General features: G+C 31.8%; 1 protein-coding gene across 3 annotated transcripts in view; it reads right to left on the bottom strand.

Annotated features, from left to right (window-relative positions):
• Ctl2 (Choline transporter-like 2) overlaps positions 1-20,832 on the bottom strand; it is a 149,784-nt gene that overhangs the window by 78,485 nt on the left and 50,467 nt on the right. For all 3 annotated transcript variants that reach the window (XM_035365840.2, XM_035365841.2, XM_085824821.1), the window contains 4 exons: positions 17,684-17,767; positions 13,291-13,403; positions 6,787-6,909; positions 808-907 (listed from right to left, as the gene is read on the bottom strand). In XM_035365840.2, coding sequence (XP_035221731.1) covers positions 808-907; positions 6,787-6,909; positions 13,291-13,403; positions 17,684-17,767 — 420 coding nt within the window. The remainder of the gene's footprint in view (positions 1-807; positions 908-6,786; positions 6,910-13,290; positions 13,404-17,683; positions 17,768-20,832) is intronic.

Raw genomic sequence — 20,832 nt, 5'->3', positions numbered from 1 at the left:
TGGTACATATTTATTTATAATAATTATTTATTAATCTCTTTTTATTATTATTATTATTTTATTCTTCCTTACACATTTCAAATTTAGGTTCATCCCACATAAAATTCACCCATTTTTTATGATTTATTTTTTAAATTTGCATTTTTAAAGAATTTTTATAACAGTAAGCATTAACAGCAAGCATTTTAACAGTAAGCATTGATATCAAGAGCCGGTATGGATATGCTCTGACAACTAGCACAGAATTTATAAGCCATATGTTAATTCGTCTTCATCTATAAAGTAGAACGAAATGCACAACTCTTCATTTAGTAAACTAATGACTGGTTCAAGGAATGTATATATCAAAAGTAACAATTCAATAGAAAAATAACAAAAACACCAGAATACAAAAGTGTCACCAACTGCAGGCTGGTGAACTAAACTTACGGATATAAGTTTTCACGTTATTGGAAAGTTCTCTTGTTTTATCCAAATCATGTGGTTTGGACACACAAACGTACAGTGATAAAATCCCAATTTATTTATTCTATCTCTTTTTCCTTTATATAACATTCCTATACATAAGATCAATTCATATACCTATGTCCTATTAATTGTATAATCACTGTATTTACAAATGAATAATTTCAATCTTATACAAGTATAAATATGGTAAAATTTCAATAAATAATTGAAATTTATTCATAACTTATGTAAAACTACTTTGAGAAGCTGGATGTGGCTCGTGGGCCACCAGTTTGAGACCACTGCCTTAGGATATCTTTAAATTTTAATAAAGGAAAAAAGTAATAAAATTCCACTTACTTGCTAGCTTCTTTTATAAGAGCAATAGCAATTAATATGCGCTTCCTTAAGAAGATTATTACTAGGAATAATATTGCAAAAATCACACCACTGATAATAGCTGAAATAAAAAGTTAAATACATAATTTAAGTATTAACATTTGCAAACAATTTCATAACTTTTGTTATAATATTCAAATAAATAGTCCTGATCTCACAAACATATAAATAGATGATATTGAATGTTAGAATAATCAATTAACTTCCACATTAATTATTTTTATAAATTTACCACTTTTATAACATTAAATTAATGCTAAATAAAATTAACTTTAAATGTAACACAAAATGGTATTTTATTCAGAAACATTAACTACATTAAAACTCAATTTTATAAAATAAAAATCCATTCCACTACATTCATAAACTTCCTATAAATTTCAGACAAAAAATGACCATCCACATGTATATGCAACTGATCACAGTTGGAAGTAATTTGGCCAAGTTGAACTAATCTACAAGAGAAGGCTACATGTCTTTCTCTCACCTAAATAATGCAAGAAATTAATTAAAATTAAAAAGTTTTATTGTATTTAACTTATAATGCTTACTGTGTAACACTATTCCACTTAAGGAAAAATTTATATTTTCAGAGAGTTGCACCTTAACATTTCTATTGTAGAACTGATCATTTCTGCCCAAAGCTGGATATCTATTATAATTTTATAACAATGATGAGACTTTGAAAGAAAGCCAAAAAAAGTATTTTAGGGAAAAATAATGAAATATCAACAAATAAAGTTTAGCAATCTCTCGGAGTCCAAGGTTTTGATTATCTGCCATCAAGAACAACTGAAATTACAAAAATCTCCTCTTAATTCTAATCGGCTTACTTATATTAAGTATCACTAGAAATACACATATATTTATCTGTTATTTAATTTCCAATCTTTGCTTGTCTCTTCACTTTAGAACACATAGCAGTCCCTCAAGAAGCTTCTAGATATGAATGAAGAAAGTTTTCCATTTTAAAGATCAGATCAAAAAGTTTACTCTGTTTTGTGGATTTCATAATGAATAACAAAACTTTCCACAATAAATACTTTTTAGTACCATTATGACTGTAAGATATAAATGATGGTAGAATTCTCAGACATGAGCATTATTATAGCTCATAAAAAGTAACAATAGTACAAAACATACAAGGGAAAGGTTTGAAAGCAGTAAATGAAACAAATGCAAAAGAAATGACTGGAGGAGAGACCGAAAAGCTTAATTTTGAATAACAAAAAACAAATGAAAGTATTTCAGCAAAACTTCTCAATTAAAATTTTAAAAGTAGTTTCTTTTCTTTAGAAGGATAGTTAAGAGATCACATTCCGAGTTGCAAATGCTCATGGAAAAAAAAATAAAGTTTAAAAAGGGTACTCAAAAATTTATTACAGCCCTTCGAAATCTTGGATTTTGCTGTGTAAAACGAAAAATACGCTAAATGTGCATAATTCAGTTATTTATTTACATCAAATAAAAGTAGGTCATCTTAAAGTAAATAAAGTTATACTTTGTTCACAAAATAAATATATGCAGGTAATAGTGCATAGACATTAGGTTATTTCAGAAGCAGGAGTCATGAAAAATGAACAACACCTTCGCCGGGAATCACCAAGGACCTCTGGATTATGCATCCACCATGCAAACCACAACACCACGAAGGCACACTAAGAAGGCAGGAGAAAATACCTTTTATACTCCCCCTTTTGGGTTTATAGGGAACCCAGTTGCCAAATTTTGGGTGTGGAGAATCAACATCCACCACCCCTTTAGTTTGGGTGCCACTATAACATAGGCTTTTTTGGAAGCAGGAAGGATGAAAAATGAGCAACACCTTTACCGGGAATCGAAGCACAGAGCTCTGGAATACGTCCACAGCGTTCAGACCACCACACCATGAAGGCACACTAAGAAGGCAGGAGAAATACCTTATAACAGAAGTACAATATTTCATTTACTCTACATTAGGAAAATATAAGATCATTCAAAAAATTATAAGTTTAATCACTGTCATCAATTTCATGAACTATTAGATTTTTTCTTCTTGATTAGTATGATGTCACTTTTATTCTTGATTAGTATGATGTCACTTTCATCACTTGAGTGTTCTTGATAAGAATCTGCTTCAATGGTTGACGAATTAGGGAAGATCTCAAATCAACAAGACTTTGTAGCGAAATCTGTAATTAACAATTGACTACATTTTTCCTTTCTAAATCTTTGTAAACCTTCTCATATTGATTTAAGCATTTACTAAGCTCCCGTTGGAGTCAGACAGCTCATTCAACATTGGTGTCATATAGTAAAAAATTATTACCTAATTTTCTTTCCAATTCAAGTCCTATGCTGATGACTCTTGCTGTGAACACAACTGGTTCACATTGCTCTTCATCAGAATCATTGTCTTCATCATGTTTGTTTGTTTCATGAATCATGTTAACTAACTCATCTTCATTTAGTTCTTCATCAGACATTATTTCTTCAATATCTGCCTGAGCTAAATCTTCAAAACTTTCTCCTTCTATAGTTTGGGCCAATTTAGTATCTGAGAATATTCATGCTTTAATGGCAATCTATCATTCTCATCTTTAGCAGCATCCGACCATATTGCTTTCCAGCATGTGTTGAGTGTTGTTGTTTAACCTGAGTATACGACAGTCCAACATGCTTAACATAATCTAAGATTGTAAATTTCTTCCAAGCATTCATAACAGTAAGAGATTCATCACTCTCCATTTGTTCTAAAATATACCTGAAGGTTTGTTTGATATACAATGCCTTAAAAGTCAAAATTATTCCTTGATTTAATGGCTGTAATAGGGAACTTGTATTCTTTGGTAAAAAGACAACTTCTATATTTTCGTGTTGCAAATCTTGAGGATGACCAGGTGCATTATAAATGAACAGAAGAGCCTTAAAAGGCAATCCCTTTTTACTTAAATAATTTTTGACATCTGGGATAAACATGTTATGAAACCATTCATTGAAAGCTATGGCAATTTTTTTATACTTTCTTATAAGCCATCCAATAAATTGGAAGGTTATTTATGTTTATTCCTTTAAATGAGCATGTTTTTGATTAGTGACCAATGGTTTCATTATATAATTGCCTGAAGCATTGCAACATAAAAGACTTGTTATACGACTTTTCGTTACCTTAAGTCCTCTAGCTGATTTGCAAGCTTTAGCTAAATAGATTCTTTCAGGCATTTTTTTCCAGAAAATCCTGGACTTGTCAGCATTGAAGATCTGATCAGAAGTGCAGGAGTTGGAGGCAATGATTTCAGCAAATTTCGTTGGATATTGTTATGCTGCATCCGAATCAGCACAACAATCCGAACAGCACTTTCTCCTTTCAATCTTAGATTATGTAAAGAATGTCTTTATTTAAGTCTCTCAAACCAAACAGGGCTTGCAGAAAAAGATAACTTTTTTACATCTGACGAAGTCAACAGTGACCGATTCTTAAGTGCTTTATAAATCTTTAAAGCCTTGTTTGTTAGCATTACTTATTTGTTACATTAGTATCAATTGGAATTGATTTTTGATTTTGTTCTTCTATCCATATCACTAATGCCTTTTCCATATTTTCCATTGAATCATCTCTTACACATGAAATTGTGCTCTGCTACATTTTTTCTAATAGAGTCTTCATTTTTTCTAATTGTCCTTACTGTGGCTTCATTCATGGAGTAAAATTTAGCAACAAGAGAAAGAGTAACATATGTTATATTTTAATTTTTGCTTCTAAAGAAATAACTTTTCTTCTTATTTGATTTCTTTTCAAATCTTTTGGTATTACAAGACCTTAAAAAAATGTCAATGCAAATTATAAAAATGCCACAGAAAAATATAAATGTTGAAAACTTACCACTAAACATTCAAATATGTAGATAAAAATTATGCAAGCTTTGCAGCTAAAATACTAATACTGCACTAGTTCACATGAACCAAATAACTTTACTGTTGTGAAATACATATACATACTATGGGAATTCCCCTTTTACAACACAAGGAATCCCCGTCCTTGTTGTTGACACCAGTGTTACCAAAGGAATTGAGATTCAATAATGACTTCAAATATGTGTATTTGCATATATGCAGCGGAACATACATTTTTACCAAGTTTTTTTTAATCTGTTAATTTTTAAACCATGTAAAACCGAAATCGTGTAAAACGAGTACCGTGTAATTCGAGGAATAGGTGTAGATTATTTAGGCAGATAATGAGCAGTTTCAGTATCCATCTTTGATAACTATTATTCAGAAATTTAAGTTTAAAATTATTCTGAAGCAGCATCAATATTTCTAACAAGAAATTACATATGTAAAAGTGAGAAAATTTTTAAATACTGTTCTGAATTTCAGCAAATCCATTCACAGATCGATATAATATTTTCTAAATTAAAAAGGGATGGGGATGAGAGGGATTTACCTATCTTTGATATTATAAAAGTTCAACTGATCAGTATAATGTAAAATTTTAAAAGTTACTTTATTTGGATAGCTTGACAATTTGTAACAAATGTTATTTTATACTAAAAAACTCTTATAAATAAAATAGTATTCTGACAAGCTGTAATAAGTCAACTGAAAAAGTTTTAATTCCATATTTTGTGCACATAATCATCTGCATTCAAAATCATGAAATATGAAATAATTTGTAACAAAAATTTGTACGTGATTTTGTGACTGCAAGCCTCTCTGCATATTTCTTTATTTAATTTTCTTCAAATAGTTATATATATTTTTAATATTTTTTATATTCAGTTTTAGACTTAAAAAAATGAAATTCTATTCAAGCTGTGTTTTAGTTTTATTCACCAGTAAAAATTTAGTTTTATGAGCTGGTAAGAGCAGATACTTTTATTTAAAAAGAAAAATTAAATACGTGTACAATATTTTACATTATTTTTTTTATTTTATAAGTTCTTACTAACATCAAAAATTTTCAGACTGCATTTCCTTTCCCCCTCAAATTCACTATAAATAATACCACCATAAATTTTAAGTACTTAAATAATATCCAAATGGCTGTCAATAAAACATTTGGTCTCTTTGCACAAGACCAAATAGCCACTGTTGCATAAGTACTTTTTTTGCTTTTTATGCTTTGCAAAAACGCTTTTGTTGATTTCTAATATTCTAGATAATATTCTTTTAACCAGAACCTCCTAGTTTACTGGAAGTTCTACACAGAATACTGTAAGTACAAACTTCCTCATGTAATTGTTTCAATCTATTACTGTTTCATCGACCATATCCAGTTGTTCTATTCCTCATTGAATTAAACGAATTATCTCAACCATCTGCAAATGAACTGGAGTGCAGTCACGTACATAGTTCTACAACCCTTGCATTGCATTTCTATTCAAATGGATAATTCTTGTCACAAATTTTCATACTGCATTCCCACTATTTATCTGTGGTTACATCAAATGACAATGCAGATGTTATGAGTGCTTTGTGACATCACACTTATCCATAACTGGCACTAAATTATGCTGCTTGGAAAACAGTTTGACGGTCAGCGAGATAATACATAAGTACCAAAATTCATTACCAGTCAAGGATATATTCCGTGCATTTTTTATTTCTAAATTATCAGCACACTTCTCTTTACTACTGTCCTTTACTTCAAACCTATTAAATAGGCTGCTCTTTATTATTATTATCATCATCATCATCATCATTATAGGACAAAATCAATTTAATATGGATTATGAAAACAACCATTTAAACAGCACAACAAGCTATATCACAATGATGTTACGTAAAATTTTCTCTTAGGAAGTAAAGTACATTTTTTCACATAGAAATTAGATTACTTTAATAGAAAATTATACTCTTATAAATTGGATTTTTATGTTCTCTGAAGCAACACTGTATATGCATTAGTATTAACTTCAACTACAAAAATTACTAGTTAAATTTTAAAACAAAACTAACCAAATGCAAGCCAAGTTTTCCGTAATGCCAGATAACTTTTGACATCCAAAGTCAATCTGAAATTTCCCTCAGAGCCTGGTGTATCTTTTAGTTGCACATATCTAGTACTACTATAATAGCATGCTGGAACAGAAAAAAAAAAAAAAAAAAAAAAAAATAGAGACATAATGAGACATTCTAATTCACTTAGAAGATAATCTAAGTGCTTTTTAATCTGTCAAACACTTTGAAATTGTGTTTACTATACATGTTTCAAAAGAAAAAATAGAAAATATAAAAGTAAATGAAAACCATATATGTTGCTTAAATGTTTAAAAAAAAAAAAAAAAAAAAAAAAAGTTTTAAGAAAAATATGAACTTGAAAGGTTTAAAGAATATGATATTTTATGAAAATAAGAAAAATGTGATTACTTTTTATGACACATGTTTCAGATCAATATTATTAATAGAATACCAAATTTTATTACAAAAATTTCTATTTCAGAATCATTAGTTTATGTAACTCTTCATTTTGTATCTTTCAATGAAAATTCCAAAGAAAAGAATATATGCTGAAACAATTAGTATATAAATGTCATTACATAATAATTCCTCTAGGTTTAGCTGGTGTTATATCAAATTTAATAATCTGATCATCCTTAATAATCTCAATACTCTATAACAATTAGAAACTAAAACATGAGAATCTAAATTAATGCAAGAAAGTATGTGATCAATGAGGACTCTTGCTTCCTAGTACTGAGAAAAATTTTGTTTATTCATAAATTTATCTTAACATGACTCGGAATCATAAATTAATTAACATATAGCTTTGGCAGAGGACCTTGTGATCCTAACTCTCCCTTGAAATCTGTTACAAATTCTAAAATTTTTTCCTGGATACAAATGGGGGATTTTCTACCCAGCATCATTACTCACAAATTTTAAACTCTACCCTCACATTTTAACTCTACTGAGAACTCCCTGAAATGTTTGCAAAGTCTTCCAAGACATAAAAATAGGAATGAATTGACCAAAAATGCACATTTCCGTGCATTGATATTTCAGCTAGCCAAGTTTCATTATTCTGCTTATTTGCAGCAACCAGTTATACAAAGTAGAACAGGTGAAGAACATCTGGAGAATTTTCTCTTAGCAGGGTCACCTAACATGTTAAATTTACGCTTTTAGACTCAGCAACAGCAAGATGTAGAATCAAATTTCTGCCCTTTGATGCCTCAGATCTTTTAATTTTTTAAGTTGCACCCTTTTTCTGTTTACTATGATTCAAATGCCTTTGTATTCAAATCATGCATATTCATTATACCCAGGGTACTCAACCCAGTGCCCGAGGTGACCTTACATAGCGCTCGCCAAGCTTGGTTATTTTTTTCCCCCTGCAACAGTCTTTCTTGAGATTACATATAGAGGGGTTTTGGCGGAGTAGCAGTCAGAACCTTGGTTGGCCTTGTCTTGAGTTTCGGAAACGTCAAGGGTGATGGCGTGTCTTAACTTGATCCTTCTTATCCCCTCTGTCTGATTTAAAATGACTATGCTAACTAAATGACAACGCGAACACGTGCCTCAAGCCTGTAAGGCCCGGCTGCCCAATTTCTGAAAAAACAAAATGGACAGATAAATTCTGGAAATGCCTGTGAATGGCATGTACATGATCTTGAATGCAGCTACTGAGAAGGTGGGGAAATTTTACCGAAAGGTGTATTTTCTGTATTATGTTTTTGTAATGACCGGGCCTGGCTCCCAGGACGTACGTCCTCATGTGTTAATAGGATGATAAAGTCTTAAGATTGGAAGCACAATATCACAAGTTTCACCAAACCAAAAAGGGCTGACAAAGAGTGACAAAAGTAGAGGGAACTGCAGGTCAGTGTCAACCCTTGATTTGACTATATAATACATTTATATTTAACAAGGCGTAAAGGACAACCTTTGAACCACTTTCTTTACCAGTCTTCTTTAAAGCTTTTGGCAGTGACAGTGTTCGTGGTGCACTCAGTCTTGTTCGGCATCCTCATTTTGTGTCGGAGCTTAGCCATTTGGGTTTTTTTTACCGCTGCAGCATGAGTGGACCCAGCAAAAGGCAGAAGATATACAATTACAATTCCAACTTTCCAGTATTGCTTTGTTGTCGTGAAAGGAAAGTGCATGTGTTTGCTGTGTGGTGCTTCTGTAGCATTCGCCAAGAAACATCAATGGAAGTGGAATGTCACTTTCAGGCGAATCATGGAACATCTGAAATGAACTACCTGGAGGGTTCGGAAATTAGAAAGAAAGTATGTGAGCTGAAATTGAAGCTCTCAACGCAGCAATCAGTATTTGTTAGGCCAGTTTCAAAGTCCAAAAATGCAACAATGGCTTCGTTTAAAATTGCTCACTTGCTGGCGAAGAAGATAAAACCATTTCAAGACAGTGAGTTGCTGTAGGAAGCATTTCTTGCAGGTACCAAAAGCCTCTTTGACGGATTCTCAACAAGCGTGAAATCATCAATGCGATTCAGGACCTTCAATCATCAGATAGCACTACTTTAAGGAGAATAGAAGCAATTGCCGATGGCACGTAATCTCAAAAAGAAGAGAGACTTGGAAACATGTGAACAGTTTTCTCTCCAATTTGAAGAGTCCACGAATATTCCCGACATGTCGCAGTTAGCTGTTATGATTGGAATGGTATTTAACAGCTTTTTTATTAAAGAAGAATTATTAAAAATTCTGCTTTGAAGATCATAACATGAGGAGAGGACATTTACAATGTTTTTAAGGCGTTTACGGCAGAAATTAGCTTGTTGCTTAAAAAGATATCGCCAATTACCGCAGACAGAGCACCTGCCATGACAGGAAGAACCAACAGCTTTTTGTCGCTTTATGCAATAAAGATGAGCGTTTTCCAAACTTCATTGTCTTATCACTGCATCATTCATCAAGAAGCATTGTGCGCAAAGGTACTTCCATTTTAACACATCATCAATGTTGTCATGTTGATTATAAATTCTATTCGCGCGGCTCCTTTGCAACACTGGCTTTTTAGAGCACTGCTGGAAGACTCCTCATCTTGAATGCAGAAGTCCAATGGCTCAGCAGAGGTAAAGTTCTATCAAGGTTTTTATCTCTAATAGAGCAAATAAAAAGTTTATGCAATCTAACCCTGACAAATTCAGTAAACACATGGAAAAACTAAGTGACTTTTTGTGGCTACTTGATCTGGCTTTCCTCGATGATATCACTGAGAAACTCAACATTTTAAATCTGGATCTTCAGGGTAAAGACAAGGAGCTGGCTCAAATGATGGGATCTGTGAAAGCTTTCAAAGCTTAATTGACATTATAGATGTCTCAAATGAGATCAAAGTCCCTGGTTCATTTTCCAAACAGGAACAAAATAGCAAATGATGACAATTTTGGGTTCTTGCAATTTGTGGGTCATCTCAAGATGCTTCTGGACCAATTTGGAAAATGATTTCAAGATTTCAGCTGCCTAGAGACAGTGGTGAACTTTTTTGTCAACCCATTCACCATTCACCACAAAGCAACTGAAACCACCAGAGCAATTGCAAGAATTATTGCTGCAGAAATGGAAAATCTCAAGCTGGAAATAGTTGAACTGAAGAATGATATTATCCTGCAAGCACATGCCACAGATTTAGACTTCTGGAAACCTGTGGAAAAGAACAGGTTTCCATTATTAAGAAGTGTTGCACATAAAATGAAATCTTGTTTTGGGTCTACCTACCTCTGCCAATATCTATTTTCAACCACGAATATTATCAATGATGGACGAAATTCAGTGTCAAAAATCGCATTAAGTGCAACACCATAAACAGAAGAGACACGACTATATTGTAAATAATAAAAACTTCATGCATGAAACGTATATTTTGTTTCTATCTCGATCCATTTTTTCGATCTTCTTTATGACAGTACTTTTTTTCTTGCAGGCTAGCATTAACTAGTAACATTATAATATGGCCCAAGGGATGGCCTGAATATCACCCGGGACGGAAATGTTGTGTGGTGCCCCCTTCGCTTTCTGAAACTGCCTTGTGTTGCCCAGGACCAAAAAAAGTTGAGTACCACTACATTACACAGATTATTTAAGTACACACTGAAAATACTGATATATAATACTGCTTAAAAATGAATTCCCTTTAAATGAAAATAATTAAAATATAAATAGCCATCCTCTAGTATTACAAATAATATACTAGATAAAATTACAATAAAATTAGTCTTCTAGCTAGCTTTTCTAAAAAGCTTTTCTAGTTTAGCTTGCTTTTCTAAAAATAGTTGCGAACTTAGTTCCAAGTTTATGCTGTGAAAATTAGCTCTCTAGTCAGTGTTAGACACCTATTTATACGGAAATACCTATTTATACGGATATTTCTAAGCTCGACTTCTGCTGTTTGTAGCCAATTTAGCATTTAGTTAAGCTAAGGAGCGTCGTTTATCATCTTAATTTATTATGAATTTGTTACATTCTTAATTTCTGTTAAATTTACGTTAACCACAAGCAGTGGTGATTTGTGAGCACCAAGTTCGTGCATCTCTTTTAATTTAGTTTAAACAAAAAGGTTATTTGAAATCCTCCACTGCAGTATTTATTCTCAAAAGACATAGTATTTGTTACTTCGTTATCTACCTAGAGTCTACAGTGAATGCTACTAAAGAGAACCCATAGACTCTATACTATAAGACAAGGCGGTGACAGCAGAGAAATTTTGTTCAACATTTTATAATATCATTTGTAGTAGAATGATGCAACTAAAATCCAATAGTAAAAATTAAAGACAGACACTTTAATGAACAATTTCATAACTTTCAGTAAATTTTGAAAATTACAATACAGTGAGTTCAAAAACAGTTACAGGCCTTTTAATTAAATAATGATCTTAGATAAGTAGACTGTACTTAATTATATAATGATCTTGGAAAAATAGACTGTATTTAATTTTAAATAAGGATTTTATTAATAATTTTTAATAAGGATTTTATTTTTATTTAAATAAGGATTTTATATAATTAGGCTTTATTTAATTAAATTATAATCTTAAATAAGTATCTCTTGTCATAAGTTTCTTTAAAAGAGTTTCAGTAAAAATTATAGATGAGTATTGAAAATACAAATTTTAACTTTTCATATGCTCCCCAAACAGCATAATGTCAATGCTTAGTTTAATAAAGTAAATACAAATAGCTTTTTATACCATTATGTGAAAAATTCATGGAGACACCAATAATCAACAGACTCATAGGGCCAATTATAATGGTATCAAGAGTATTATTCAATACAGATATCATTAATTGCCCCCTTCCCCCCAAAAAAGCAACTTTTTGGTTTAGTTTCTTGCTAAATCTATTACAATTGCATAATTTTGTTCTTCAAAATCTTTACGAAGTTTGTAGGTGATTTTTTTTTATTCAACTTACCAAAGCATAAACATTTGCTGATGGACTATTTGCATATATGGAGCCATAAAAAACACTAGGTTTTTTTTTTTTTTTTTTTTTTTTACAGAATCTTTTTTACTCAATGCTGAAATTGTTCTCATAAATGTTTTTCTATAGTTTGAGAAAATCTGCGATAGGTATCACATATCTGCGATCAACATATCTGTATCACATACCTGTGATTTAAAAAAATAAAGCATATAGCCTTCTTTTCTGAACACAATAACTACTCAAACATTTAAAATTTCTTTTAGGAGTTCTCAAAATGTAACTTAACTATTTCAAAAACATATACTTCTCTGTTTTCACCGAATTTTTCAGATCACTTTCATTCAATTTTAAAAAATTATTTTAATAATTATAAAACACAATTTTTAATACAATATTACTTATTATTATTAATTTTAAATACAATATTAGATTTCTCTCTGCAATATGTCAAACACAAACAAAAAAAGACACCAACAATCAGTTTAACACAAGAGATTATCTGTGCATGAAAACTATGCAGCATTCAAAGCCACTTAATCTTGTATCATTATTAAACCCTTCAAGTTCAGAGAATTTTATCACATCCACAGAATAAAATGAGGTAGCTGTGAAAAGGCTTTTCTGAAATGTCAGCTAAAATACAGTTGAAAAATTAGAGAGAGAGAGAGAGAGAGAAAAGGGTCTCACAAAGCATTTACATCATTATTCATAAAAATAAAGACTAGTTTAAATAATTAAATTTAATAAAATGTTATGTGCAACTTTCTCTATTACAACAATTAATAATGACTAACTTTAAAAATTGCCTTAACAAGCCCTTTTTTAACAACAATATCTAGAAAAAAAAAAACACTAGATAAGGATAAATGACTACAAATATTACACCTTGAAATATAAAAGTGAAATAACTAGCAAATCTAAAATTAAATCAATAATTTTCCAATTCAATTTAAGTGAATGAGTACAGTCTGTATTCAGTAATTCCGTTCATACAAAATTAAACTTGAATAATGTATTTTTATACTTCAAGCAACTGAATTTGCTATAATAATAAGCAATTTTGTTACACATACCAAATGCAGAAAATGCAAGAACTAATATAATGCTCAGCCATATCATCGGTGCAGCTATCCATCGCATAAGAATAATCCAAATCAAAGATATCACCATACTTATTAGAAGGCCACTAAAAATAAAGAAACATTTTTTTAAAAAATAAATATAAGAAAACATTCAATATTTATTAAATGCTGCATTTTATGATAGCTGGGGCAATGTCATGTTTACTGATGAGTCAAGATTTGCTCTGGAGCCAGATGACAAGCGTATAAGGATATGGCGTGAATAGCGAACACACAATCAGTCCCAAAAATCACCGAGCATCACGCATTCCGAGGCGGAAGCATTATGGTGTGGGCAGGGATTTCATTAGGATACTGCACCGACCTGCGCATCAAGTCCTAAAACCCATTGTGAGATTGTACGCTGCAGTAGTTGGCCCTACTTTTTTTTAATGGATAACACACATCCCCATAGAGCTGACACCGTCGATGGCTACCTGGAGAGTGAAGGGGTTGCGCGTATGGCGTGGCCAGCATATTTGCCCGACCTTAATCCCACTGAAAATCTTTAGGATGCTCTCAGCCATGCTGTATCTTCACGTTTCCCAACTCCAGCCACTCTCATTGAGCTGGAAACTGCTCTACAAGAAGAATGGCGATTGCTTAATTCTGTGGTGGTTGAACACTTAATTGAAAGCAAGGTCACAAGGTGTAAATTTTGTATACAGATGAGGGGGGTCACTATGCTGTTTATTTTCACTTTAGACATAATTCTGTTTAAGTCTCCAGTACGTCATTATCTGATAACTTACAAAAATTTAATATTTTTTCCTTTCTGTATATAATTATTGATTTTGTTTTATGCATACATATATATGCTTTCCTACTGAATTTTGTGTCAATCAATGCAGTATTTGTTGATTTTTTTGCATTTTATATCTTCGTGCTTAACTTTTAGAAGTGAGTGTATATATAGATCTTTTGAGCTTTTATAAATACATATGTATGAAAGAATTATAAAAGTATTTCAAATATCTAAAAATAGAAGAAGTAGTTTTTAATTATTCTCTACAATATGAAAATGTGTCATACTTTCTTATAAAAAAGAAGAAAGCTTATGCTACTTTGTACTGAATCTGAATAAATCAAAGTGTAAAGATGATTGTAGTGTACTCTTGCATTTCTAAGTTATAACTTATTTTGAGGTCACCCTTTAAAATTTTCTCCTCTTTTCACTCTGGAAATTTTTCAAAGACACCTTGCACTCATTCCTCCATACCACATTACAAAAACTTCAGGAGAAAACATTTTTTTCCCCTGAATGGCAAGCACTACTGTCTTTTTTTTTTTAAATTGGCCACTCCTAAGGCCAGAAGTGGTGGCCATTTTATTATGGAGGCACCTAATAGACGGCCACTGTTACCTCCTATGAAGGGACGAACAGTTACAACCATGCCTTCTCTGGGATTCGAACCCGGGCCCTTTGGTAACATAGTCAGCTGCTCTAATCACTATACCAACTGGACAGCTCAGAAGAAAATTACTACAGCTGTGCTTTGTACAGCACCGCAAAATTTATCATTGCTTTGATGAAAGTCACAATTCGAACCCGGGCCCTTTGGTAACATAGTCAGCTGCTCTAATCACTATACCAACTGGACAGCTCAGAAGAAAATTACTACAGCTGTGCTTTGTACAGCACCGCAAAATTTATCATTGCTTTGATGAAAGTCACAATTCATAAAAGATGAGCATAGCAACCTTTTAATTAAGTTATGCACAATAAATATTTGTTCTGCAATGTCAGTTTTTCGAGGAACTGAAATCTATTCCTCCTTTCTGCACATACTGTAAATAAGTTATTTTTAATACACGTCCATTTAATTCAAATCAAAAAATGTTTTGTCTTAAAATATTCACAAAACGAAACACAATTTCCATCCATTTCAACCATAATCAGAATCTGTGCTTTATTATTTTTAAAAAATTCATTACAAATCAGTTTTTTACAAATATACACTTAATGATTTTAAAATACTTAAAAATTAAAATTTCTGTTGCGAACATTTCAAGCAAGAATTATTACTAGTTAAAATCCAGTTTGCTTTAAAAATTAACATTTCTGTTGTGAACATTTCATGTAAGAATTATTTAATTTGCTTTAACACTTCTTGCTCAAAAAATAGTATGTAAACTAACAATACACTCTGTGGGCTAAAAGATTGTTACAATTAAAGTTATACTGCTGCTTTTGCTTTGTACAAAGAAGTCTATCAGCTACAACAATAAATTCCGGTTCAAATTCCATGTATAGCTTGGATTTTTATGGTTGTTGACTAGCATCAACAAATCTGTAAATCCAAAAATCATCACCTGAAAACAGTGGTATTTTTTTGGATAACCTTCACTAGACCAAAAAATTCCACTAAACTACTTTTGGTACTGCTTAATTTTTCTATCCATCTGAAGCTTACTGATCATTATTACTTTCAGGATATAGATACTAACTTCATAGTCTAGCAAAACATCTCAAATCACTTTCCCAATAAAGAAAGTTTGTGATAAATCCAAGTCATGTACATATGCTAAAATTTACAGATAATTGTTGTAATTTGGAATTCAACAAAAAAGTGAAACTTTAAAAAATAATAATTACCTGGACAGAAACCAGACGCATGCTCAAAAATGAATTTTAATATCTTATCAATAACCTACAACTTCTCTCGTGAATTTCAAAATTAAAACATTATTGATTGCCATAGAAAAAAGTACCTTATATATGATTAAAATGTGTAATATTGAAGTTTGTTAAACATAAATTATCTGAAAGGTAACATTATTATCTAATATGTTTATCATATTAACACTTATTTTAAAAAGGTGAATAAGTGTTAATATGAAAAAAAAAGTGAATAAGTGTTAATGAAGGAAAAAAATAATGACAACAAAAAGAGAAATCTATTGAGGAGGTGCATGTATTAGCCTACCAAACACTGAGGTGGGAGGAGTAAAGCTAGTAAGCGAGAAGTAACTCCCTATTGAAAATTGTTTATATGTTCTTAAATGCTTAATTTTCATGAAACAAAAAATATTGCACTCCTTAAAATGGTATAAATTATTATATGATATCTCATTTATGTCACAGCAGGCATCAGTGGTAGACCATGGCAAAATGTCCAACCTTGCATGAATGGGCTCAGCTACCACCCTGGTTATGAAGTATGGAGGTCTGTAATATAAGTACAGAGATGGTGGAAGTGCAAAAGGACCTCATGCCTAGGTAGATGCAAAAACCATATGGAACTGCCACTCAAAGCTAATGGACACAGGTTCTATACCAGATATTAGGAGATGCAGTCACCTCTCAAAATCATGGAAGGAAAAAAATATGCAAGTGATTCAAGAAATATTCACTTGAAATCCTCAGAGGTGACAAAGCCAAGACATCTCATGAAAAAGGAGTTAAACCCGACACACAATTTGAACTGTATCATAGCTCAACATACTCATGAAAGGCTGGATGTTGCACCATGGTTTCCTACTAGTGCTTGCAATGATACAGATGAGATATCATGTAATAAATTCAACCACTGTAAGGAACAAAATTTCCTGTTTTGTGAAAATTTGTTAAATACTTCAAAAGTTATAAACAATTTTCAATAGAAAGCCCACTCTGTAGTAGCATCACAAAACACTAGTAGCTTAGACCTGCTCTATTTAAAACAACAACAACAACAAAAAAAGGTTTATGTGGTTTAATTTAAAATTTTCTTAACTAAATACATCTAAATACGCATTTTTTTCACCCTGGCAAAAATATATAATTACAGATTGGAATGGCAACACTAACAATATACACAGGTTCATGAAAAGATTGGCAAATTTACTAAAACTATTAATAAATAAATGAGATAAATGCAGAAAATCATAAATAAGAACACACATGTCAAACATTTGAACAAGCTTTACTCTGTTATCCTTTTTTTTTTTTTTTTTTTTTTTTTTTTTTTTTTTTTTGTGACACTATCTTTCACTGCAACACCATGCAATTTCAATTTGTCTTTTCCTGAACAAAATCTTTCAGTATGAATGATGACTTTCCTTCAAAGAATTTAATTGTGGCTCTTCGCCATCTGACTCTAACTAAAACAAACTAAGGCTGATGGTATATATATATAAAGTGTTTCAACAAAACAAAAACTCAAAATGTTGAAAGGAAAGTTACTGAACCAATTTTTCTTCCCACTTATACATAATATCATTGCAGTGCATTGAGAAAGTAAATGGATTATCGTATTTGACAATTTGGCACAGAACTGCAAATGGCCCTATATCAAAGAAAAAATACCAATTTTATAATTGAAATTATGATTCGCTTGCTTAAAATAAGTAACAAAATACTCACATCACAATCAAATGCCAAGATGTTTTAAAGTCTGAAAAAATCTTTATCCCAACTTCTGATACACTTACAAACCGTGCTAAACGCCTGAAATTGTTCAAATTCAAATTATGTATCTTGAACATACAAGTACATATATTAAAGATAAAGTCACAGTTATCTGAAGAAAATGACACATTATCTTAATAAAATTATTCAAAACATTTCAAGAATAATCAAATGATAAAAATTGTGCAATACTATTCATGAAAATAATCTTTAGTAATACGACAAGTGACAAACTTCAATTTAATACTTCTATCATACTTCCCAGTTTGAATAATCAAATCTGTATGCACATCAGTAGAGGGGAAATAATAATTTAACTATTAAACATTCAGTTTATCATTGCAAAAGAATTATATCAGACAATATTTTATATTTTAAGATGTCACACAGCTAAATTCATGTTGCAATCTATTAAGCTTAATCATCTAAGTGGTTTTTTTTTTTTTTTTTTTTTTTCCCTAATTGCTAATATTTCATGATTAATTTCAATAAGGAATAAAATATTGTGGTTTAAATATTTTATTTCTGTTTCAGATATCATCATCTGAACACTTATATCTCTTAATGAATCTAATTCTTTTCTTATTCTGCAGAACAGTGAAATCAGTGTTATTAAGATCAGTATTATTTAAATCCCTGTGATTTGAAACATATTTATCACAGACACCGTGTCAAAACTAAAAATCAGCAAAATTATTAAGTAAAATGTGTTTAATCATTAATTAGTCATATTAAATATAAATCATGTAAATGGATATAGAGCTACAATCTCCAAATTTTTCTTATTGCAGACCCTTAAGATGACTTGTGAGCCTACTTCTTTGGCGTACCCCCCAAGTATCCCTTCCCATAATCCCCTTTGGAAACCTTTAACATACAGCATCTAGTATGTTATTCTGTTAACTACAAAAAAGCAATAATTTTAACAATAAAACTGCCCCAGTATAAAGTTTCACATCTCTAATATATTAAACAAAATACCAGTCAGAATAAATACTTTTAGGACATACGAATACAGAATAAAAGAAAAACACATACTTAAGACAAAATTTTATGATTTTTATAGCCTGTTTCACAATAATATAAAACATTAAACCATTAATGAAGTATTTATTATACTGTTTTATAAATCTAAAGAAGCGGTGTACAAGTACAGTATGTTACAGAATTCACTGAGACTCATTGGATTTACCAAAGTTTTAAAATGATTTATATTTGGTAATTCAATTTATGCTCATTTGCAATAATTATGTATCCAGGTAAGTAGAAAATTATAGAGAATAATAAATCATGACATCTATTGCTAGGATAAAATGAAAAAATTATGTAAAAGATATAGCCAATATGCCTTGTTACAAAATGAGAGTTAAAGATTAGGTACTCTGGGAAAAATCAAGTTATGACTTCTACATAGCTTTGATACACCAGCAAGTATATGTGATTAATAAAGACTTTAGCCTCCAAAAAGGCATGCATATTGTCATCAGAATCTTTAAAGATGGTAAAATACAAAATCCATCAATTTGAAAACGTCTGAAAGGATTTGTTAAGGGCAAACCAACCCACACTTGTACCTGGAGCAGTGAAGACGCATGAAAAGGAATGAAAAAACATGTAATTTCTTTAGTAACAGCGAAAATGAACAAAAATGGTTTGATGGTTTATCTTAAGTGCATGTATGTGTGCGTATTATCCAAATGTGAGCCAGTTTACCTAAAAAAAACTTTCATAAAGGGCTTTCTCCCTACAGATAGACAATTATGTATACTTCATCATTATTAAATAATCCAATCTAAGGTGTCACAGAAAATTTATTTTTCATCTTCTTCATAAATGTGTTGCTTATTTATAATATAAATATACACTGATGGGGGGAAATTCCAACACCAAGAAGTTGCGCTAGATAAACGAAATTTGGTAGGCATGTTTTACACCTGAAAGATGGTGTCAATTCAAAGGTCACTAAGTGCGTAAGTGTGGCACTAGTAGCACCACTGTGAACATGCAAATCAGGTTTGCTTTAAATACTTGTTATAAATTTCGTGAACATTATTTATCGATGAGATCTGGTGTAGTGTGTTGATGTAAGTCAGGAATGCCTTTAAAAAGATGAAAAAACCATTATCAGCAGCTCAATGAGTTTGAATGAGGTCGTGAAATAGAGCTATGAAGGTGGATTTTGTTTCTGTGATATTGCAGAAAGACCTGGCAGGAATGTATCTACTGTGCATGATTGTTGGCAACAGTGGTAAAGGGAAGGTACTGGCTCAAGAAAACCAGATTCCGAGTGGCCACATGGAAGACCGCTATGTTCAGCACATGGCTGTGGCACATCCTACTGCATCTGCAGCAGAAATTCTAGCTGCAGTTGGCACCACAATGACACAACGAACTATTATAAATCAATTATTTGAAAGACAGCTAAAAGCCAGACACCCTGTAGTGTGCATTCTACTGGCTGCAAACCACTGCCATTTGTGACATCTTTGGCATCAAGCTAGAGCTCATTGGAGGACAGGGTGGAGATTTGTTGTGTTTTCTGATGAAAACCAATTTTCTGCTGTGGTGCCAATGATGGCTGTGTGTTGGTTAGAAGAAGGAGGCCAGCTGAGCGCCTGCAACCACCCTGCCTGTGGCCTAGATACACTGGACCTACACCTGGAGTTATGGTCTGGGGAGAAATTTCATATGACATCAAAAGCACTCTTGTAGTTAGTTATTCCATGCACACTGACTGCAAATTTGTACATCAGTCTGGTGATTTAACTTGTTCTGCTGAAATTCATAAACAGCATTCAACGTAATTTTTCCAACTGGATAACACTCGCTGTCATACTGTTATTGTAACCCAACATACTTTACAGAGTGTCGACATGTTGCTTTGGCCTACTAGATCGCAAGATCTTTCTCCAGTTGAGCATGTATGGGATATCATTGGATGACAACATCAGCGTCGTCCATAACCAACATTAACCGTCCCTGTATTGATCGGCCAAGTACAATTGGCATAGAACTCCATCCCACAAACTGACATCAGCATCTGTGCACATTTGCATGTTTGTATTAAAAATTCTGGTGGTTAACACCGGTTAAAGTACCACCAT

This window comes from Stegodyphus dumicola, chromosome 10 (genome assembly GCF_044657685.1).
Source record: "Stegodyphus dumicola isolate Sdum_Otavi_A_Nest chromosome 10, ASM4465768v1".
NCBI classification, from domain to species: Eukaryota; Metazoa; Arthropoda; class Arachnida; order Araneae; family Eresidae; genus Stegodyphus; species Stegodyphus dumicola.
The sequence above is the reverse complement of the archived record's forward strand: the minus strand, read 5'-3'. Positions and strand labels throughout refer to the sequence as shown.